Here is a 22,660-nt window from a genome sequence, read left to right as displayed (position 1 = left end):
AAAAAAGGGAAAACAAAGGGGGAGAATGGAAACAGTAAAAAGAAAAAAGCATTTAAACCAAATTGAAAATAAAAAAAGAAAGAAAAGAAGATCTAGGAAAAGAAACTAAACCTGAGAGTCTGAGCTCACTCCCTGCCCAGGGCTGTCACGCCCCGGATCCCCTCTGTGTCCCCACAGCAGTGCCAGGGGTGTCCTCCAAAAATTCCTGTCTTCACCACACCCGGGGGCAAAAGTGTTCCCAGAAACGCCATGAGACACCTTGGCCCCAGCTGTGGTGTCTCCAAGGTGTTTTTGGGGGAAAACCCAGGACTGATGGATAACTGCTGCTGCCAGGAACACATTCAGCAGGATCAGCAGCCCTGGCATCAGCCATGGATCTCCACATCCATCCACATCAGTCCCTGAGGAGCCTCCCCTGTGCCCAGGCACAAGGAACAGCCAACAAACAGAACCAGGGAAGCATCACCTTCTTTAATTAAAAATAAAAATACAAGGGAACACGGTTTTTTGTGTGTGGATACTGCAAAGCAGCTTCGGGCTCCGCACTCCTCTGCCCCGGGGAGCTCCTGGGAGCCAGACTCCAGCACCCAGGGCTCTGCAAATTCACATGGAACAAGCCCAGAGCTCTCCTTGGCCTCCTCTTCCCCATGCAGAGGTGGCACCAGCACGGAGAAGACAGTCTTTGTGCCAGGGGAAAGGCAGAGCAGCAGGTGTATTTACAGATGGGAAACGTTTCAAACGCAGCATTTCCGTCCCAGGAGCAAAGCCAAGGGTTTTTCCACCCGAAAGCAACAGTGGAAAACCAGCCGGGAGCCCCCGGCCTTGTCATGCTTGTAGCGCCTTCTTGCTCTTCTTCTTCTGCTCCTTGAGGGCCGCATCGTGAGCTTTCCTCTTCTCAGCCAGTTTGTTGGCCTGGGGAGAGAGCCCCGAGACCCCCAGTCAGAGCAGGACAGGAGCTGCAGAGCCCCAGTCCCACCACAGCTCCACGTGCAGGATGGACCCCACGGCACCGGGATCAGGGTGGGATATGGAGAGGGGGCCCTGAGGGGGCACAGGGAGCTCTGCCCGGCTGTGGCACAGCCAGGGGACACTGGGAGGGACCTCAACACCTTCACCAGGGACGGGGAGGAGTGGAAGGAGCGAGTGAGTTTGGGAAGAGCCCAGCCCAGGATGCAGGTGGGGGGCCCATCTCCGTACCTCGCGGATTTTGCGCTTCTTCCCAAACATGATCTTCTTGTAGAGGTATTTCTCCCTCTTCTTCATCATCATGATGGCCAAGCGCTTCTCCTCGCTCTGCTGCTCTTGCTCCAGGCGCTGCTTGTCCTCCACCCGCACCTTCCCCGCCGTCACCTTCACGGGAAGCACCTGTGCGGAGCCAGGGAGCTCAGGATACCGGGAATGCCCCTCCTTCCACAGGGACAGGCATTTCCAGCCCTTTCACTGCGGGCCAGGGAAGAGCCACAGCTCCCTCTGGACCTGCAGGGACGGGAGCTGCAGCTCATGAATGTGGGGCCAGGAGCATCTCTGGAAGTGTCCAAGGCCGGGCTGGATGGGGTTGGAGCAGCCTGGGACAGTGGAGGGTGTCCCTGCCCATGGCAGAGGGTGGAACAAGATGAGCTTTAAGGTCCCTCCCAACCCAAACCATTCCTTGATTGTCTGAGTGTCCCACTGGCCCCAGGACAGGGACATCCCTCAGCAGGGACAGTGACACCAGAGCTGCCTCCATGGGCTCCCACCTTGTTGCTCTGAGTGCTCTGAGTCTTCTGCTCTTCCATCTTCTGTAACTTCATCTCCTCTTCTTTTTCAGACTCATCTTCCTCTTCCTCCTCCTCTTTGTCATTGTCACCTTCTTCTTCCTCCTCTTCCTCCTCCTCCTCTTCACTCTCTTCCTCTACAAGGAGACACTACTGTTACCCCCAGGATGCTCCAGAGCAGGCACAGCCCAGCTCCCAAACTCCTCTGAGGGCTCCCAGCACCTGGATTCTCTCCCCTCTGCAGGGCCAGCAGCTTCAGCTTCTCAGGAGGGACGTAGTCGCCCTCCTTCTCCGTCACGAAGGGGGAGAGGTGCGGGGGCAGCAGCACCCCAGGAAAATAATCGGCCACGGGCAGGCACAGCTTGGCATTCACCGAGTCAAAAACCCACTGGGGCTGCAGGTAGTACCTGGGCAAGGCAGAGGGGTCCCACCTCAGGCTCTGGAGCCTGTGAGACAGCTCTGGGATGGCTGTTCTGGGGAGGGCCCCCCTGCCTCACCCACCTGCCAACCACCTGCTTGTCCACACGGGGCCGGTCGATGATGTGGTGCGTGATGGACGGGTCCGTGGCGTCGTAGGTGGCACCGATGCACAGGGACTTGTCCCAGGACACCTGGCCACCGAAGCAGCTGTGGGCAAAGCCACCGAGGAGTCAGGCTAGCAGGTGGGACCCTCAGGGTCACCTCACCCGCAAGGACATCGGGTGGGTTGGCCCCAAAAGTCCTGCCAGAGAGGCTGGGGGAAGCCAAGGTTCTCCCGGCCACCACGCACCGGATGACGAAGGCCAGCGGCTCCCGGGGCACCTCCCTGTTGAGGAAGAAGCGCAGCCCCTCGAAGAGCTTCTTGTGCTTCTCCAGAGCCTCCTGCTCCTTCTTCTTGGCATCCATCTGCTCCGCTGTCTCCTGCTCGGAGCAAAGCCCTCAGCCTCCTTCCCACCCACAGCCCCTGCCAAGCCCCCCTTGGCAAAGGGGGGGCTCAGGAGCTGTCCCCAAACCGCCAGCCTGAGCACAGGACAGGATCCCCCAGGGCCAGGGATGAGCCCCCCACCAGGGTCTTACCCCCTCCACTGGGAATTCATCCATCTCCACCTCCTCCTCGTGGGTTGGAGCCACCGCCCGGGCCAGGCTGGCGCTCAGAGCCGAGAGTCTCTGCAGGGAGAGGACACGGAGTCACATCCAGGGGGTGGGAAAAGGGACAGCCCCAGGGGGGAAGGGGATTTCTCAGAGCAAGAGGCCAGAAGAGCCAGGGCCTGGACAGAATTCAGCCTCCTCCTGGCACTGTCCCCAGCACAGGGCTCTGGAGCGTCCCCGGCCACGCAGGTGGTGCCCGAGGCTGAGCCCAGCTCTGCCCTACAGGAACAGGGAGTTTGGGATCAGCCCCCTCCAACCTGCAGGGATCTGGGTCTGCCCCTTGGTGCCACAGCAGGAGAGCTGTGGGCAGGACATGAAGGCCACACAGTGTCCCCACAAGTCACAGTGCCAGCCGTGTCCCTCACCTCCAGGTAGCTCTCTGAATCCATGGCGTACTCCTTGCCCTCTGCAGGCTTCAGCTCATCCTCGGCCTGGCTGTCTATCTGGGGAGGAGCAGAGCGGTGGAGGCAGCTCCCAAAAACAGAGACCCCAGAAATCCCTCATTTCCACCCCCCTTTCCAGCAATCGGGTTGCCACCACCCCGGGGTGGGACAGGTGGTCCCCGCAGTGACCCCAGGGTGGGTGGTGGCCTCACCTTGGGGGGGTACAGCAGGTTCAGGGATTGGTAGAGGCGGAAGTTGACGAAGCCCAGGAGGGTGGTGTAGAACTCGGTGAAGGTGGCCATGACCCGGTAATCCACGTCTGTGGGGTGCTGGTGGCACATGGGATGGGATAAAGGACCCCCCTCTGCAGGGACAGGGGCCCATCCCAGCCACAGGGAGGAGGATCCCATAATATCCCCATTTAGGAAGGGACCATCCAGCCCAGCTCCCGGCCCTGCCCAGACACCCCAACAACCCCAGCCTGGGCATCCCTGGCAGCGCTGTCCAAACGCTCCTGCAGCTCTGGCAGCCTCGGGGCCGTGCCCATTCCCTGGGGAGCCTGGGCAGTGCCCAGCACCCTCTAGGGGAAGGACCCTTCCCTGAAATTCAGCCTGAAGCTGCCCCAAACACAGAGAGGTCACAGCCACCACCAGACCCTGGGCAGGGAGAACTCTGCAGGCTTCCCCCAGGGTCCTGCTGCCACCCCTCCATGCCTGGATACACAGAACACTTCATCCCATCCTGCAGGGGGACTCCAACTCCTCAAGATGGCAGAGCTGGACAAGAGCAGGACAAGGAAAAGGACAAAGGGCAATGGCTTCCCAGTGCCAAAGGGCAGAGTTAGATGGAATTTTAGGAAGGAATTCCTCCCTGTGAGGGTGGGCAGGGCCTGGCACAGGGTGCCCAGAGCAGCTGTGGCTGCCCCTGGATCCCTGGCAGTGTCCAAGGCCAGGCTGGATGGTATCATGGTGTCCCACAGTGGCAGGGAGGAGAAGAGAGATCCAACGGGCAGGCATTGTGCAGCAAGATTGATTTTCTTAATTGTTTTACAACTCTTTTATAGACTTTTTTCTTCATAGTCTAATTGGTCAAAGGATCAGCCATTCCTTGGGGTGATTGGCTAAAATCCTAAAACATCCATTGTCAAAATATTTTTGTCCTGTACCATAAACAAAGCTCTGCAAGGTTCATAGTTTATAGAACTCTGCTAATATCTTCTGTGAGAGAGAAAAATATCTCACAGCACTGGAAAGAAGCAAGAGAAATTCTTGCTAGCTGCATATTTGTATCCACAGGACAGGGCTTGGAGCAGCCTGGGATAGTGGAAGGTGGAATGTCCCTTCCAACTGAAAACACTCCAGGTTTCTGTGACTCAGAACCACAGAACCACAAAGCCTCAACCCAACCATGCCCAGCCCTGGAAATCGCAGGAGTGAGTGCAGAGAGCCCTGCTGTGCCCAGGACCTCCTGCCAAGGCTCAGGGGAAGCTGTCCCAGCACAGTGGGGACTTCCCCTTGCCCTGCTGCCTGGGGGACACAGCAGAACCCTCTTGCTGAGGCTGCAGATCTGACTCATCCCTTCCCTCCGCTCCCCCAGGTTAATCTTTAATGGCTGATAAAGGAGCACATCAATAACTGAGGACACGAGGAACTGGGGAGACTGGTACAGGCAGCCTCGGGGGATCCCGAGGTGACAGATGGCAGTGTCCCCACGTGCCTCCCGAGCCAGGCCCTGTGATCTCCCCACAGGCTGGGCACAGCCTCGTCTGCCACAGGACGGTCCCTCACCCCTTCCCTGGTGATCCCGGAGGCTCTGCCCAGGTACTCACGTCGTGGGCAAAGGCGTAGGGAGTGATCCAGGTGATCGGCTGCCCCAGCACCTCTGCCTGGTAGTAGATGCCCTTGATGGAGAGGAACACCTGGCAGGACAGAGCGAAGGCTCAGCGGGAGGAAGGCAGCTGTGTCCCCGTCACTGCCACCCCTTCCCCCGGCAGCAGGTTCCTCAGGGAGCGCCAGATCCCAGTGGGATGTGGGATCTGATGTCCCCGTGCCCAAACGCAGCACCCCACACCCCCCCAGGCAGGGGGTCCGGCCCCACCTTGCGCAGGGAGCGGGAGGCGATGACGTAGTTCTGGAACTCCACGGCCAGGCGCCGGCACAGCTGGATGGTCTGCACGTGGCACTTGCCCGTGCGGGGGAAGGTGGAGAACAGGAAGCACATGGACAGGGCATCGTCCAGGTCCCGCAGGGCGTCGATGAACGTGGGGTACCTGCAGCAGGGGGGGACAAGAGGGGGTCACAGCCAGCCCCAGAGTCCTGCAAAAGCTGCTGGGGCTGGGGGAGACCCCGAGTGAGAAAGGAATGGGAACTGTGGAGCATCCACCTGCACATCCCAGCAAAGCTGGGCAGAGGAGGATGGAATATCCTGATCTAGGATGGGACCCATGGGGATTACGGAGTTTTCGCCCTCCTGTGTCTCCTCCTTGCTCGCTGTCACCAAAGCCACCAAAGCCTTGGCAGGACTGACCCTCCCCCAGCCCTCTGAGGAAAACACCCCACAGGGAGAGCAGGGGAGTTCCCTGTGTCCTCCTGGAGCCACCCAGGATGGCTGGGCATCCCTGGCTCTCTCATTCCTTCTCCTCCAGCCCAGAAACACAAAACTCCATCAATACCTCCAGAAATTACACACGAGGTGGATTCCCAGAGAGAGCTAGATGTGATGAAGGATCAGAGAATCCCAGGATGGTTTGGGTTGGAAGAACCTTAAACCTCATCCCATTTTCTCCCCTGGCCCTGGGCAGGAACACCTTCCACTGTCCCAGGCTGCTCCAAGCCCCAATGTCCAGCCTGGCCTTGGACACTGCCAGGGATCCAGGGGCAGCCACAGCTGCTCTGGGCACCCTGTGCCAGGGCCTGCCCACCCTCCCAGAGAACAATTCCTTCCCAATATCCCATCTAACCCTGCCCTCTGGCACTGGGAAGCCATTCCCTGTGTCCTGTCCCTCCATGCCTTGTCCCAAGTCCCTCTCCAGCTCTCCTGGAGCCCCTTTGGGCACTGGAAGGGGCTCTGAGCTCTCCCTGGAGCCTTCTCCTCTCCAGGTGAGCACCCCCAGCTCTCCCAGCCTGGCTCCAGAGCAGAGGGGCTCCAGCCCTGGGAGCAGCTCCGTGGCCTCCTCTGGACTCCTCCAGCAGCTCCAGGTGCTTCCTGTGCTGGGCCCCAGGGCTGGATGCTCCAGGTGGCTCTGCCAGGGCTGTCTCACCTCTCCTTGACGATGTGGTCGAGTTTGTAGGTGGGTTTGTTGTCCTTCAGCCGCTCTACAGTGCCCCACTCGCTCTTCCCGTAGGCCTTCCGGAGCTTCCGGACAAACACCTGGGGGGACAGGGGGCCATGGGGGCTCTGTGGCACTGGACGAGCCCCAGGGCCCCCTCGGGTGGGATAAGCACCTTATATTCCCGGAATTTGTTGACGATGGGCTCGTGGAGCAGGAATTTGATGTCCTTGAGCAGGTAGAAAGTCCTGGGGGCGGTGGAGCCCTTGTTCACCTTCTTCTTGTGCTTGGGCTCGTGGGGGTAAATCCCCTTGAGGATGCAGAGACGCCTGGGGACGGGAACAGGGCTGGGACAGGGGGGCCACTGCCGCCCTGTGTCCCCTGGGACACCCCGGGCCCTTCCCTTGGAGGGGGAACCCCAAACGTGGCAGCCTGAAACCGGGGTAGCACTCCACGACCCCAAGGGAAAGGGCCACGCTCTTGGACAGGAGCTCAGGCTGTCCCAGGGCCACCCCACACATCCACCACGGACTTTGGGTCCCTCTTCTCCCCAAGAGGGGCCGGGGGTCCCAGGGGGGCGAGGGGGGGTGATCAGTGGGGTCTGGATGGGCAGAGCTCAGGGGCGTGGGGCGCCTCGGTGGAGGCAGGAAATCCCTGCGGGGTCTGAGGGCACCTCAGGGGGCTCATGGGGAAGTCCCGGGGAACTGGGAGCAGGCGTGGGGTGTTTAGGGGGGAGTTCAGCGGGATGGGGGGCCTGGGAGGGCGCTCAGGGGCACCAGGGATGCCGAGGGAGGGGTTCAGGGCCACCCCACGCAACCACCACGGGCTCCATCTCCCACGGCTTCCCTGCCTGCGGACCGGGGGCCGCGGAGGGTTTGGAGGGATGGGAGTACGGGGTGTAGGGGGCAACTGAGGCGGGGACTCGGGGGTCCGGGGCGTTCTGGGGGTCCCGGGCGCACCTGAAGTCGGGCAGGCTCAGCTGCAGCTTCTTCCGCGCCCGGTTCCGGGTGATGTAGTTGGTGGCGGCTCCGCGCTCGTACTGGGGAGAAACGGGGGCGTTGGGGGAGCGCGGGGGTGCTGAGGGGGTCCCCGCAACCCTCCCGGGGCCACCGGGACTCCTGAGAGTGGAGAGGGAGGAGAAACGGGAACCGGGGGCTGGAAGGGGACAGCGGACACGGCCAGCGCGGGGGGCTGGAGGGGAATCGGGCATGCACCGCTAGCAGGGAGGGGTGCAGGGGCACGACACGGCCGGAGGGGTGCCACCGGCACCGGCACGGGGGGAGCAGACACGGGCCGGCACCGATACCGGGGGAGACGGAGAGGGCACGGAGGAGGAGGGGAGGAACACGGAACGGGCAGGCACCGGACGGCGGGCACGAGCCCCGGGAGCGTGACCGCGGCCGAAAGGAGGGGCCGGGAAGGGCCCGGTACCTTCTTCTTCTCCAGCCCGCCCATGGCCCCGCCGCCGCCGCCGCCGCCGCCGCCGCCACGTGCGCCCGCGCAACGAAGGACCCCGCGCTGCCCACGCCGCGCCTGCGCCCGCGGCTGGGCCCGCGCCCACCGGAGCGGCGCCGCGCTGGGCACGAGGGCAGCGCGGACACCGGGAACAGCGCGGGCAGAAGCAGCGGGGTGGGCGGGCGGCGGGGCCGGGGCAGGCGGCAGAAGGGGGTTGATCAGGCGCGCAGCGGGCAGCCCAGAGCCCTCGCAGAAGGGGTCCTGAGGTGCGGAGCACACTGGGATATCGCAGTGCAGCGCAGGGCATGCTGGGATATAACGGGGCAGGCGGTGCGCGGAGCATTCCGGGATATAGCGAGGCAGGCGTGGCGCGAAGCACGCCGGGATGTACCGGGGCGGGCCGCGCGGGGTATGTCGGGATATAACGAGGCAGCTGTGGCGCGAAGCACGCCGGGATGTACCGGGGCGGGCCGCGCGGGGCACGCCGGGACGTTAGGCGGCAGGAGCGGCGGGGCGGGCGCCGGTCAAACACCGCGATCGCGGCCGGCGGGTCCCTGCCCGGGCCTGGGGGCCCCGCTGCTCTCCTGTAGGTCCCGCTGCTCTCCTGTAGGCCCTGGCGCTGCAGCACCGACCGCAGGACACCGGCCTGGGCGGTCCCCCAGCCTGCGGGCCCCACAGCGGGGCAGGTGTTTGGGGAACACCCGGTCACGGCCGGTCTCGGTGGGAGGAGGGTCCCCAGGCCCGCCCCCCTGTGCTCGGTGTCCTCAGGCTGACGGGGCCGGAGCCCAGCGGTGCCCCGGGACCCCCTCCTGGGCTGCGGGATTTGTTTTCGTGGCTCAGGACCCCACGTCCCCCCCGGCAGGGGGGTTTTATCTCTTGGGGCTCAGGACCCTCACGCCCCCCGGCTTTAGGGATTTATTTTTTGCAGTTTGTCCCCCCTCCCTGCCTGTCCCTCGGCTCCCGGGTGGGGCTGATCAATCTCCTTTCTCAATTAAATCGTAGTTCCAGGCGAGCATGGGAACTCTCGTTTCCAAAGGGGCCGGATTTGGCCGGGTTTCATCCCTGTCTATTTTCGGGTTGTGCCCGCCGGTGTTGACCCGAGCAGGGCACCTGGGGCCAGGCTGCCCCGGGCAGGGTGTCCCGGCCCGGCCGGGAGTGCCCCCGCGCCCCTCGGCTGCGCCTCAGCCAAAGTTCTGCCCCGTTTGTGCTGACTCGGCCCCAGCGTGCGGAAACGGCCTCTCGCCCCACCTTCCCGTGCTGTCCCGGCTCATCCTGCCGCTCCCGGCTATCCGGCGGGGCTGTGCCGAGCTCTGGCACCCCCGTGTCCCCCCTGTCCCGCTCCAGCATGTGGCTGCCGCTCGTCCTGCTGCTGCTGCTGCCCGCGGTCCTGCCCGCCCAGTGCTGCGGTGAGTGCGGCCCCGGCCTCCCAAACCTGCCCGGGACCCCCCCGGGCCGGGAGCTCGCTCTGAGCTCGGGGGGGTTCCCTGAGGAGCGGGGTTTGGGGTGATGAGCCCAATCTCCAGCCCCTGGCGAGGACGGCGACTGGTGACAGCCCTCGCTGATGAATTCTCCAGGGCTCAGCTGCCCCCAGCCCAACCCCTGCACCCCCTGCCCGGAGCCAGCCCGTGCCCACCCCCCACACGGGTCCCTGGGGAGAAGGGTGTCACCCAGAGCCCCCTGCCACCCCCTCGGGCTCTCTGTGCTCCCGCTCCATGTCATGTCTCTTTGTTTCTTCCTCTTTTTTGGTGGGAAATCTGGAGGCTATGGGATTTGGGGGGGACGCGGAGGGTGTGGGGTGCACGGAGGGGTGGGTGCTGGGGGTCCATCCCCACTGCGGCCCCACACAGCTTGGGGGGGCTGTGGAGCCGCAGGGCCGTGCTTGGGGGGGGGGTCTCGGCCCCCTCGTGCCCCCTCACCTGCACTGCCTCTCCCGGGCCGGGGCAGAGCCCCCGGGGGGCTCGGTGGGCGCCGTGCGGGTGCTGAGTGCGCGGCTGCTGGGGCTGGCGGGGGACCCCGCGCGGGACCCCGACCCCGCCGTGTACCTGGCCCTGCGCCTGGCCCGTGACCACGACCCGCGGCTGGAGCAGCGCTACCTGGAGAGGCTGCAGGACGCCTTCCAGCAGCCCTACGGCAGGTGGGTCCCCGGGGGGCCCCCCGCGGGCCTTTGGGGACGCCCCTGTCCCCCATGCTGACGCCCTGTCCCCGCAGGAGCCTGCAGGCCCACGGCCACTCCCGGTGGGACGCTGAGCACAGCACGTACGTGTGGGTGTCCCGGGGTCCCCTCAGGGCAGGTGACACCTCAGGCGGTGTCCTGGGAGGTGACTGGTGCCTTGCAGGAGCGCGGCGTCGTGGCCGCACACGGGGCGGCTGGCGCTGTACCTGCTGGGGCTGCGGGCCACCTGTCCCCCACTCAGTCCCCAGCGCTCGCTGGTGACGTGGCTCAAGTACTACCTGGAGGAGGACTGGACAGGTGAGAGTGTCCCTGCGGGGTGAGCGCCCACCTGGCACCCACACGTCCAGCCGTGGGACACGGGCTCACCCCAGTGACACCTCATGTGGTCCCCAGGCTCCCGGCGGCACGGCCACCCCCTCACCAGTTACTACCAGTACGGGCTGGGTGTGCTGGCACTGTGTGTGCACCACAAGCGGGTGCGGGAGGAGGTGATCCGGCGGCTCCTCACGGCCCAGCACCACGGAAGGCTTGGGCACAGTGGCAATGCTGTGGGTAAGGGTCCAGGGGCACAGGCAGTGGCACCCTGGTGGAAGTGTGACCCTGTGGTGACACTGGGGCGTCCCTGCAGACACGGAGGCCGTGGTGGCACTGGCCTTCACCTGCCTGGAGCAGAGGAGGTTGGTGGGGACCGGGCTGGCGGCCGAGCTCCGAGCAGCCGCGCACAGGGCCAGCAGGAGCATGGCCGAGGCCCAGGGCCCCGACGGCATCATCGGCAACATCTACAGCACCCCGTGGGCACTGCAGGTGGGTGTCACCCGAGGGGACATCCGGGCTGGCACTGGCAATGGGCATGGGGGGAAGTGGGGCTGCAGACGCGGGTGTGGGTGCAGGGGCAGACGTGGGTGTGGACACAGATGCAGATGTGGGTGCCCAGGCAGAGGCAGCTGCCCTGGGGCAGGTGATGCTCAGCAGTGCAGTGCCCAGGTACCCAACCCTCCTCCCTCTTCCCACCATCTCCATTCCTCCCTGTCCCAGGTGTTCCTGGCCACGGGTGCATGCCAGACGGAGCCGGCGTTCGACCGGGCCATGGCCGCGCTGCTGGAGAACCTGGAAGCCTTCGGCACCGCCGCCACCATGGCCCAGGTGCTGCCGGTGCTGCACGGCCGCTCCTACCTGGACATCGCCTCCATGCATTGCCAGGAGGAGTCGGGTAGGAGCCGGGGCCAGCTGGGATTGGGGTCAGCGCTGGGGCCACCATGGTGGTGGCTGGGTGTCACCAGTGCTTTGGTGGCTCCTCAGACACGCTGACACCCATGGACATCGAGCCCCCGACTGAGGTGCCGGGGAGCAAAACGGTGCAGCTGGTGGTGGAGTGTCCCCTGCCCTGGTGTTACGAGCTCCGGCTCTACGACCGCCCGGTGCCCGTGCCCGCCGCCGCCTCCCTCCTGGACGTGCTCTGGGCGGCTGCTGCGCTGGAACCCCACGACTTCAAGTATGTGGGGGTCACGCTGTGGTGGCCACGTGTCCTGCACCTGCGCCACGGGCTCACCCCAGTTCCCACTGCCAGCAATGCCGAGGCCAGACCCTCACCCTGTGACCCTGCTGTCCCATCCCCCAGGTTCCACACCCAGGACACCCCACAGGGCCCCTTCCTGACCCAGGTGCTGGGGCTGGAGGCCCGGCAGGAGAAGCGGAACTACTGGCAGCTCCTGACCGCACCCAACACCCCCCTGCAGATGGGTGAGTGGTGGGTGGGGGTCCCTGGGGAGGTGGCAGGGGTCCCCTGCAGCCCCATGGCTGCTGTCCCACCCCAAACCACTGTCCCTCACTCCGCAGGTATCGCCGACTACAGACCCCAAGATGGGGAGACCCTGATCCTGCGCCTCAGCGAGTGGTAGAGGGTGGGGGGTGATGGCAATGAAACCCCCACTGAGGGCACAGAACCTGCCGGCTCCCTGCTTCTTGCTTTCCGTGGGCCAGCACCCCAAATCGGCCCGGGGCAGGAGGAGGGGACACACACGATGCCCCGTGTCCTACGGGTGCAGTGGGATGGGAGCACGCAGACCAGCAGCTCCTTCAGTCCTGGTCCCAGTCAGGAATGGGGCAGGCGGCCGCTGGGAGCAGCCGTTTTTGGGGTGTCCAAAGCATTTTTGGGGAGGCCAAAGATTTGGGGAGTCCGAGTCAGCGCTGTTCATCCTCAGTAAAGACCAGCTGAGATCCCCCTCCCCTGTAACCCCGTGGGGGTACTGAGCTCCCACTGTCCCAGGGCTCGGGGATCGCGGTGCCCGAGGGGGACCCCCAGGTGTGCCCAAATCTGCGTGATGCCCCCGCGAATTTAATCCAACCCCCAAAATCACCGGGGCAGCGGCGGTGTCGGGGCGTGGGTGTCCCGGCGGGTCGGGGGCGATGGCGCAGGGAGCCGGGCGGGGGCTGGGACGCGGCCCCGCTGTCACCAGGGAGCCACCGCACGGTGCTGAAGGCCGGGGGTGCCCAGCGGCCCCGCCGCACGGGCGGCACGGGCGGCACGGCCGGGCGTGTCCCCGGTGCCCCCGGTGCCCGTGCCCGCCGTGCCCCGCCCGCCCGGCAGTGACGCGATGGCCTCGCAGGGAGGAGTCTCCGCCCTCCGCTCCCGCCATCACCAAACTTTCCGCTGGCCCCGGCCGCCGCCGCCGCCTTCTCCCGGCACATGGCACCGCCACCCCGGCGCTGAGCCCCGCCAGCACCCCCGGCCGGGGGCCGCCGCCGCAGGGAGCGGGGACAGCGCGGCCGCCGCCGCAGAGAGCGGGGACAGCGCGGCCGCCGCCGGGCCAGCACCGCTGTCAGCGGCACCCATCGCGGGGCTCTCGGGAGGACGGGGCAGAGCGGCGAGCGGCGGCCGGAGGCAGCGGAGCCGGTGCCCATGTGCCCGCGGTCGCGGCGGGGCGATGAAGCCGCGATGAGCACGGCTGGCGAGGGCGCCCCGCGGCCCTGGAAGCCCGACCCGGGGCAGGCGGACGGGGGGCGGCCGCCGGGGCCGGCGCTGCCGCTGACCCTCAGCGTGCTGGCCTGGCTGGGCACGGGCACCACCATGGCCGGCCTCAACAAGTGGATCTTCGCGGCGCACGGGTTCCGCTACCCGCTGCTGCTCTCGGCGCTGCACATGCTGTCCGGCGTGGCCGTGGGCTACCCGCTGGGCTGGGCACGGGCACCGGGCCCCCGGCCCCGCGCCAGGATCTACCTGCTCAGCCTCACTTTCTGCACCAGCGTGGCCCTGGGCAACCTGGGCCTGAGCTACGTGCAGCTGGACGTGGCCCAGGCCGTGGCCACCACCACGCCGCTGGTGACGCTGGTGCTGGGGGTGCTGGGGGGCCGGCGGCCGCACCCGCTGCAGTTCTGGGCCATGGGGCCGGTGTGTGCCGGGGCCGCCTGCAGCATCGCCGGCGGGCTCTGCTTCTCCCAGCCCGGCTGCGGCTTCCTTCTGGCCGCCACCGTGCTCCGCGCCCTCAAGTCCATCCAGCAGAGTAAGTGCCACCTGTCCCTGTCCCTTTCCTGCATGTCCGCCCGCCCCTGGCAGGCCCCCTGGGGCACAGGGGTGCTGGTGTCACCTCGGTGCCACCCCGGTGCTGGGGGTTCTCCGTGCTCACCCTGCCACCCGCTGCCCACCCTGATGTCACCCCAGCCCCAATGCTACCGCACCCTATCACTGGTGTCACCCCAGTGCCACCTTTGTTCCGCTGACACTCCCTGCCCACCCTGGCCTCAGCGTCACCCCGTGGTGACAACCGTGGTGGCACTCTGGCTCCCAGTTTCACCCGAGCCGCAGTGCCATCTGCTGTCCCCGTTGGTCCTGGTGCCACCCTTGTATCACCCCAGCCCCAGTGCCACCCCATGCCCACTCTGTCCTTGGTGCCACCTCGGAGCCACCCTTGCCCCTCTCAGGGCTGTGTCGTACTTGTGGCCCTGAGGTGATGTGACCTTAATTTGTCAATGATGACACCATTAGTGTCCCTGTGGTGTCCTGGGGCCAGGGGGGGGTGGAAATGCCCTAGTGTGGCACAGGGTCACCCGGCCTGTCCTGTCCCTGTGGGCTGCTGGACTCCCTGCGAGTCCTCCCTTCCCAGGGGCTCTGGTGGCCGTGGTGCCACCCAGGCCGTGGTGTCCTTGGCAAATGGCAGCGAGGAGCCAGCTGGAATGTTTTTGGTTGGCAAGGGAGCACTTCCTCCAGAGCCTGTGACTCAGGGCACCGTGGGGATGGGCTCTGGCATGGGGCCATGGGCTCACCCCAAGGTCCCCATGGCTGTACTGGGGTGCTGTGGCCCCCCAAGGGACACCACTGGTCATCACGTCAATGCCCTGTCACTTTTTCACCCTCAGTGCAACATGGACATTGGCTCCGGGGAGGATAGGGGCATGTCTGTGTGTGGCAGCCAGCCCTGCTGTGCCTGCTGTCCCCACTGTCCTCAGATGACCCGGAGGGGGGGACATGGGGACAAATGCTCCAAAACGGGCTGGGAAAGCTGCCCTGTCCAACCCTCACTGTGGCACCCTGATCCCCAAACCCAGGCACTCTTGAAACTGGACACCCTCTGAACCAGGGTACCTCTAGACCAAGGAGTCCCAGAAATGAAGGACTCCCAAACTACTAAACAGAGACACATCCAAACCTGGGAACCTCCAAATGGGACCCCTCAAACCATGGCACCTCCAGCCCATGGAAGGAACCGCCCTCCCTCATTTTCCGCTTCCCAGTGACATTTGGGATTTCTTTGCTGCTTGGACCCGTGTTGTTTGGTGTCCCCTATGGGTGCTGGGTGTCCCTGTGGTGGGTGGGTGGGATGTCCCACTGACTGTCCCCTGTCCCCCCAGGTGTGCTGTTGCAGGAGGACCGTCTGGATGCATTGTCCCTGCTCGGCCTGACGTCCCTGCCCAGTTTTGTGCTGCTGTTTGGGGCGGCCGTGGCGCTGGAGCTGGGCCCCTCGTGGCAGGGCGTCCTTCGCCCCGACGCCGCGCTCTGGGGCTGCGTCCTGCTCAGCTGCCTCGGCTCCGTCCTCTACAACCTGGCCACCTCCTGCCTCCTGTCCCTCACCTCAGCCCTCACGCTGCACCTCCTGGGCAGCCTCACCGTGGTGGGCAACCTGCTGCTGTCGCGGCTGCTGTTTGGCACGCGGCTGGGCGCGCTGGGCTACGCTGGCGTGGCGCTGACGCTGGCCGGGATGGTGCTGTACCACCAGCCCCGGCTCCTGGCTGCCTGCTGGGGCCTGCGGGGGCTGCGGCGGCACCCGCGCCACGAGTAGGGACCCGTGGGGGGGTTGGGGCCAGGAGGGCTCTGGGGGAGTGCTGTGCACACGTGTGCCAGTGTGTGTGACTCTGTGCATGTGTGTGCCAGTGTGCACGGCTCTGTGTGCATACACCGGTGCTGAGGTGCGCAGTGCTGTGCACACGCGTGTGTCTGTGCAAGGCTGGGTGTTTTCTGGTGAGCCCAGATGTGAGTGTACACGTCCTGCTTTGCACAGTGTACGCGTGTGCTGGTGCGCCCAGCGCTGTGCACGTGGATGTGCTGATGTGCACGTGTGTTGTGTGCACAGCTGTGCACACGTGCGTTGAATTGCACACTCTCAGGTGTGAGTGGGTCTGCGCACAGCTCTGTGCGTGTGGGTGTGCGCAGGCCCTGCAGGTGTGAGCGTGGCTCTGTGTGGGGCACGTGCGTGTTGATGTGTGTGACACTGCACGCGTTGGTGTGCACAGCTCTGCATGCACACGTGTTGGTGTGCATGTGTGTGTTAATGTGCACACGTTGGTGTGCACAGGCTCTGCGTGTGAGCAGGTCTCGTGCTTGTGGGCACCTGTGCGTCGGTACAGACTGTACGTGTGCGAGTGTCTGTGTGGCACACGTGTGCTGGTGTGCACAGCTCTACGTGTGCATTGCTGGCAGGTGCTGCTGTGCACAGGGGCCCTGTGCAGCTGAGCAGGTACCTGTGTGTGTGCACCGGCTCTGCACGTGTGTTCCCGTGTGCACACACAGGCTGGGCACGCTCAGGGACGTGGCTCTGGATACACAGCTCCATGCATCGGGCTGCTGTCCCACCTGGGAAAACTGACGTGTGTCTGTGTGTGTGTCTGTGTGTGTGTCACTACTGAGCTCTGCTGGCTGGAGTGGCCCCTGGCTTTCTGTACACTCAGTTCTCGTGGCTGAATGAGATACCCAGGACAGGGTGGGTGCGTGTCCCCTCTCCTGTCCCCATCCCCACCGTGTCGTGACAATCCCACAGGGCTGCCAGTGGTGCTGCCAGCGTCGTCTTTGTCCCCACCGTGCCCTTCAGCCCCCACAGCTGTCCCCACCCCTCCCAGCTCGCTGCAGACTGGCATCCGTGGCAGAGATGGTGAGAGCCCAGCCAAGGGGATGGGAACAGCCTGGACTAGTTGCCATCGCTCCAGGACAGTGCTGGGCTGTGACACGGGACAGTGCTGGGCTGTGACACAGCACATGCTCACCATGGCAAAGGGACAACCCTGTGTGTGTGCCCTGGCACCGCTGCTGGGGTCCGTGGTGGCCATTGCCACGCTCGTATCTCCACTCTGGGGCCGAAGGACCCAGCTCCGATTGCACTTGTCCCAAAATAAAGCTCTATTTTTGTTGTACTCCACCCTTGGCTCCCAGAGATCTCCTGGCCAAGAAGGAAGGAAGGGAGGAACACCCAGTGCAAGGATAGGAAACTGAGGCACGGAAATGTCTCAGGATGTTCCAGCTCCTGGGAAAGCCGTGTCCAGCATCTCCAGCTCCAGCAGGGACAGCTGCGGTTTGGCAGCCCCAGGGCTGGCACTGGGACACCCCACAGGACACGGGAGGGATGTGGTGACATGGAGAGCAGTCACTGACCACAAGTGTCTGGAAAAGGGCTGGGAGCTTTGCCCTGCCCTGGGGTGGCATGACGCTGGAGCATCCTGTCCCCTGAGTCATGGAATTATGGAATATCCTGAGTTGGAAGGGACCCATAAGGATCATCGAGTCCAGCTCCTGGCCTTGGACAGACAGCCCCAAAAATCACACCATGTGTTGCTTGTCCTGCCCCTCTCCAGTCTGGTGACTCACTTGAATACACATGCACAACCCCACTTCCCTGGAAAATCCTCACTGGTTCCCTCCCCCTTTCCCAAACAGCGATTTTTTCCCCATTATTAGGGCAGTGATTTGAGGCTGCTTCCAGCAGCACCTGAGGAACAGCTCCTTGCAGCACGCAGTGAGGGGCGGGCAGCTCTCCGGGGTGTGCCAGAGTGCCACCGCTGCTGCCACCTTTGCCACGGTGCCCCAGGTGTGGCTGGAGTGGTGCCCATCCCAGAAAGGACACAAAGGGCCCGCAGTTATCAGCCAACGGCCCCTGCTCTGGCCAGGAGCCTGCTTGCTTTCTGGGCTCACGTTCCAGAGGCTTTTTCATAATGGGGAATGTTGGAAGGGAGGAGTGAGACCTGCAAACCTACTACCCACGGCAGGCCTGGCTCAGGAGTCCTTCCCCAGGGACTGCCTGCCTATCCCCCCAGCCCCCTGACTCATTTGCTGGCACTGGGGTCTGCCCGGATCCTGGCTCCATCCATGGCTTTGCTTTTTCCACTTTGGATTCAGTGCCTTATGGTGCTCCCAGTGCCCTGCAGCTCCAGGGAGCGTGGCTGGGTGTCCCCATGCAGAGGTGACAGGAGCCAGACTGGTCGTAGGGGTCCCATTCCTGCTGGGATTGGGGGTTGTGTTGCCCATGGAAAGCCCAGCAGTGGTGGGAGGGGTGGCTGGGTGTGGTGACCCTCTCTGGGTATTCCAGGCCGTGATCTCAGCCTGGTGTTATCCCTCTGCTCCGGCCCCAGGAAGGATTGGGTTACCCACCACACAGGGACAGCTGCCCATGTGCTGAGTCTGGTGCTGCTCTGGCCAAGCTGGATGAGGAAAAGGCATCCCAGCCATGGGGTTTTGTGGGAGAGGAGCAGATGGGACCTTCCTGGAGAGCAGCCCCCTGGCACGGGGCAGGACCAGCCCAGCTGGAGCAGGGAACAATGGGCACAGCCCTCACATGGGCATGGAGAGGGATGGCCCCTTGTGAGGAAGGGTCACAGCTCTGAGCAGCAGCAGGGATGGGTGGCACCTCCACGTGCTTGGATGTGCTGGCTGACAAAGTATCATGGAATCACAAGATGGTTTGGGTGGGAAGGGAACTTAAAGGTCATCCCATCCCACCCCCTGCCATGGCAGGGACACCTTCCACTATCCCAGGCTGCTCCAAGCCCCAATGTCCAGCCTGGCCTTGGGCACTGCCAGGGATCCAGGGGCAGCCACAGCTGCTCTGGGCACCCTGTGCCAGGGCCTCCCCACCCTCCCAGGGAACAATTCCTTCCCAATATCCCATCCAGCCCTGCCCTCTGGCAGTGGGAAGCCATTCCCTGTGTCCTGTCCCTCCAGGTCCTTGCTCAAAGTCTCTCTCCCTCAAGGAGCTCCAGGTGAAGCGTGGAAGTCCAAGGTGGGAAAAATAAACCCGTGTCCAATGGGACAGTGTGGTTATGACATCCATCCAGCCGGTTTCTCCTGGATCTGCTGCTGAACCACTGCTGAACCCTTCCTTGAAAGTGGCGATGGAACGTGCTGGGATGGCGCTGCAGCAGGAGCAGCGTGTGCCCACACAGGGGAGAGGAAATCCAGGCTGGATTTACTGTGTGCCTGGGAGCACAGGGTGGAAATTATCTCTGTTTCAGGACAGGGATTAACTGTTGCCCTGGGGCCCGTGGGGAGCTCACTGCACTGGCACAGCGGGATTTGGGATCTGCAGCGGGAGGCAGCAGGGACAAACACTTGCTAAGCTGGGCAGCCTGAGCCAGGAAATTATATCATGGGCTGTGCTCTTAAACTTACCACATCCCAGTCCTCAAATAGTGTCAGGGACTGTCCCGGGTATGGAGCTGGAATTTTGGCAAAGCCTTTTTTAGGGTAGATGTAGGAAGATAGCATTTTTCCTGGTAGGACAGCCTGGCCCAGAGAGCTGAGGACATTTGAAGCTGCTCAAATGAGACTGGAGGCCAAGAGATGGACAGGATGACCCCTCAGACTTCGTTCTAACCCCACAGTCTCTGTTCCAGCACCCAAAAATCCCCTCCAGGTTTTGTCCTTAACCATTTGGTGGCTTCACTGCTGGCTTCACTGCTGGCCGTCTGTGTCACAGGCTCCTGCCCTGCACTGAGCAGGCTCTTGGCTGAGTAGCTGAGCTTCTAAAAGATTAAATCACAGGAGCTTAAAGACATTATTAAAGTCATAGAATCAGAGAATCATGGAATGCTTAAGGTTGGAAAAGCTCTCTAAGACCACTGAGTGTTCTGTTGCCCCAGCACTGCCAAGGTCAGCACTAACCCATGTCCCCAGATGCCACATCCACAAACTTTTTGAACATTTACAGGGATGGGGACTTCACCCTGGGCAGCCTGTTCCAATGCCTTACTACCCTTTCTGTGAAGAATTTTCCCCTAATATCCAACCTAAATGTCCCCTGGTGTAACTTGAGACCATCTCCCTTGTCCTGTCTCTTGTCCCCTGGGAGAAGAGCCTGACCCCCACCTGGCTCCAACCCCTCACATCTGTTGGGGCTGTGGGACCCCACCGAGGAATGGGGTTCTTCACAAGCAAGGAGCAGCTTGCTCAAATCATAAGACATGGAATGATTTGGGTTGGAAGGGACCTTAAAGTTCATCTCATTCCAACATCCTGCCATGGGGAGGGACAATAACCATGGATCTCCCAAGGCATCTCCTGAAAAACAGTTGTGGCAATCAGGTGAGGTAAGAGAAAGGGTTGTGACATCTTTGGGTCTCTCCCAACCAGAGACACCAGAGCCTGTGCTCTTCCTTCCCTCTCTGGAAGGCAGCAGATGACGGGACTTTGAGTTGCTGTCTCAAATCCCATAGCTGTATCCCAGTTAGGAAAAACAAGTGTTGGTGACATTCCAAGTCTCCTGACTCACAGCAAGTTGCTGACCTGCCTCAGCAGCACAGTTTGTGCTGGAATAAAACAACACTCCCTGAGCACGTGGTGATCTCGGAGTCCCTGTCAGGGCCCTGGTACAAATGAGATGTGAAAGCTGTGCTGATTTTATTGATAGTAAAATTTACTACTTGCTGGGCTATCTCAAATCCTCTGTACTTTCAGCAGCACAGACTTCATGTTCCAGCTCCTCAGATGTGAGTTTATTTTCAGTGCTCCAGCATGGATCTGGAAGAACTGCTGCTGGCTTTCCCTGGATTTCTTGCCAAGAGGTCACAACAGCTCATTTGTACTCAGAGCAGCAGCGTTTCTCCTACTTCATTTCCATCAACATGGGCCACCATCCCGGCCGGAGAGCTGAGCATCCGGATCTGCTGATGCTGATCTTTGCACTGGCCTGACCTTGCTGCCAGGAGCTGCTGTTGGGCTTAATGATGGGATGGCAGGATTTGACCTCGGAGAAAGCCACCGTGTGCTGGGCTGATCCCCAGTGTGGGCGGCAGGGGAGGGGGAATTCTGCCCTGCTCAGGTGAGACCCCACCTGCAGAGCTGCCCCAGCCCTGGGGCCCAGCACAGGAAAGATCTGGAGCTGCTGGAGAGAGTCCAGAGGAGGCACCAAGATGATCAGAGGGATGGAGCAGCTCTGCTGTGAGAGAATTGGGGTAGCTCAGTCTGGAGAAGAGAAGGCTTTAGGGTGACCTAATTACAGCCTTCCAGTACCTGAAGGGAGCCAGCAAGAAAGATGGAGAGAGAAAGAAAGATGAAGAGAGGCTTTGCACAAGGACCTGGAGGGACAGGACAAGGAAAAACGGCTTCAAACTGAAGGAGAGTAGGTTTTGATTGGATATTTTGAAGAAATTGTTCTCTGTGAGGGTGGGGAGGCCCTGGCACAGGGTGCCCAGAGAAGCTGTGGCTGCCTGCACATCCCTGGCAATGTTCCAGGCCAGGTTGGACATTGGGGCTTGGAGCAGCCTGGGCTAGTGGGAGGTGTCCCTGCCCATGGTAGGGGGTGGAACAAGATGAGCTTTAAGGTCCCTTTCAGCCCAAACCATTCCATGATTCCATGATTCCATGATTCCATGATTCTATTCCCACTGGGGAGAGGGAGCGGTGCTCCGTCAGGCCAAGCAGCCATAGGGACTGACTCACCCCTGTGTGTCCCCACGCTGTGGATCCCGGCTGTCACTGAGCCCAGCAGCTGGAGATGCAGGCGGTGGGGGTGTCCATCATGGTGACATGCAGGTGCTCCATGTCAGGACAGAGGGTGGTCACTACTGCAGGCAGACATCGAGGATGATGCTGGTGCAGTGGGTGAAGGGCAGGAGCAGCTGTTGGGACCACTGTGTCACTGAGGTAGAGTTTGGAGGTGACATCTGACAGTCCACCTGTCAAGGTCACCATGACGACAACTGACCACCACCAGCAGAGACAGAGGGTCATGGAGGAGCAGGGCCGAACACGGCCTCGCATCACCATCTTCGCACCGCCCCAGAGCCAGCAGATCGTCAGGCCCCGGTGCAGGGCTGGGGAACCCTCACACTGCCCTGGGGCTGGGGAACCCTCACACCAGGCTGGGGAACCCTCACACTGCCCTGGGGCTGGGGAACCCTCACACCAGGCTGGGGAACCCTCACACCAGGCTGGGGAACCCTCACACTGTCGTGGGGCTGGGGAACCCTCACACTGCCCTGGGGCTGGGGGACCCTCACACTGCCCTGGGGCTGGGGAACCCTCACACCAGGCTGGGGAACCCTCACACTGTCATGGGGCTGGGGAACCCTCACACCAGGCTGGGGAACCCTCACACCGGGCTGGGGGATCCTCATACAGGGCTGGGGGCCCCTCACACTCTGGGAGCAGGTCTGTGGGCCTCTGACACAAAGCCCTTTCTTGCCCAGAGCAGCCCTGCAGACTGGGACCTGGACTTGGACTACCCCCTGCCCACCTTAAGTGGCTCCACCTGTGCCCATAAGCTGCACGTCCTGGAGGAGAAGGTGAGGTCTCCTCTCCCCAGGACAAGGCTCATGGCCCCCTGTAGCACAAGGAGGCCTTTAGGACTTCAGCCTGCTGGATCAGGACGGGGTGCCAAGGCTCTTTCCAATGGTTGGGAAAGGCAATTGTTGGATTTGGGCCACCTCTGACATGAATGGCTGTGTCTCCATCCTAACCTCAGGACACAGCTGTCATATCCTATCTCCAAGTCACCTGTGGTTTGGAATAAGCTACAGGCATCATTGGCCATGGACTTAATCTGGACTCAGATGTTGTTCCAATGATATCCTGGAAGAGAATACGTTTAGATGGGATATTGGGAAGAGATTCTTCCCTGTGAGGGTGGGAAGGGCCTGGCACAGGTTGCCCAGAGCAGCTGTGGCTGCCCCTGGATCCCTGGCAGTGTTTCAGGCCAGGCTGGATGGGGCTTGGAACAACTTGGTCAGGTGGAAGGTGTCCCTGTGGATTGAAGCAAGATGAGCTTTAAGGTCCCTTCCAGCCCAAACCATTCCATGATTCTGT

The 22,660-nt window shown here is 62.8% G+C and overlaps 3 protein-coding genes across 4 annotated transcripts; 2 read left to right on the top strand and 1 right to left on the bottom strand.

Moving 5' to 3' along the window:
* Positions 1-447: 447 nt before the first annotated feature.
* PES1 (pescadillo ribosomal biogenesis factor 1) lies at positions 448-8,023 on the bottom strand. Its single transcript, XM_032128225.1, has 15 exons — positions 7,965-8,023; positions 7,493-7,572; positions 6,709-6,862; positions 6,525-6,634; positions 5,363-5,534; positions 5,094-5,183; positions 3,478-3,594; positions 3,248-3,325; positions 2,811-2,900; positions 2,524-2,654; positions 2,256-2,381; positions 1,977-2,161; positions 1,737-1,891; positions 1,198-1,365; positions 448-912 (listed from the first exon to the last, which is right to left on the bottom strand). The coding sequence occupies exons 1-15, from the start codon at positions 7,986-7,988 to the stop codon at positions 826-828; spliced, it is 1,767 nt and encodes a 588-aa protein (XP_031984116.1). The 5' UTR covers positions 7,989-8,023; the 3' UTR covers positions 448-825.
* A 495-nt stretch (positions 8,024-8,518) lies between these two features.
* On the top strand, positions 8,519-12,104 carry TCN2 (transcobalamin 2). 2 transcript variants are annotated; one of them, XM_032128031.1, is made up of 10 exons: positions 8,522-9,394; positions 9,933-10,122; positions 10,197-10,244; positions 10,325-10,458; positions 10,555-10,713; positions 10,790-10,965; positions 11,197-11,371; positions 11,461-11,653; positions 11,780-11,901; positions 11,998-12,104. In XM_032128031.1, exons 1-10 carry the CDS (start codon positions 9,334-9,336, stop codon positions 12,057-12,059), a joined length of 1,320 nt encoding a protein of 439 aa, XP_031983922.1. In that variant the 5' UTR covers positions 8,522-9,333; the 3' UTR covers positions 12,060-12,104. The 2 variants fall into 2 exon arrangements, with proteins under 2 accessions (XP_031983921.1, XP_031983922.1); XM_032128030.1 differs by having other exon boundaries at positions 8,519-10,122.
* Positions 12,105-12,951: 847 nt separating this feature from the next.
* SLC35E4 (solute carrier family 35 member E4) lies at positions 12,952-16,784 on the top strand. The gene is made up of 2 exons (XM_032128032.1): positions 12,952-13,661; positions 15,007-16,784. The coding sequence occupies exons 1-2, from the start codon at positions 13,061-13,063 to the stop codon at positions 15,432-15,434; spliced, it is 1,029 nt and encodes a 342-aa protein (XP_031983923.1). The 5' UTR covers positions 12,952-13,060; the 3' UTR covers positions 15,435-16,784.
* The last annotated feature ends 5,876 nt before the right edge of the window (positions 16,785-22,660 follow it).

The sequence above is a fragment of the Corvus moneduloides genome, chromosome 18 (assembly GCF_009650955.1).
Source record: "Corvus moneduloides isolate bCorMon1 chromosome 18, bCorMon1.pri, whole genome shotgun sequence".
In the NCBI taxonomy this organism is placed as follows: domain Eukaryota; kingdom Metazoa; phylum Chordata; class Aves; order Passeriformes; family Corvidae; genus Corvus; species Corvus moneduloides.
This window is presented reverse-complemented; position numbering and strand designations above follow the sequence as displayed.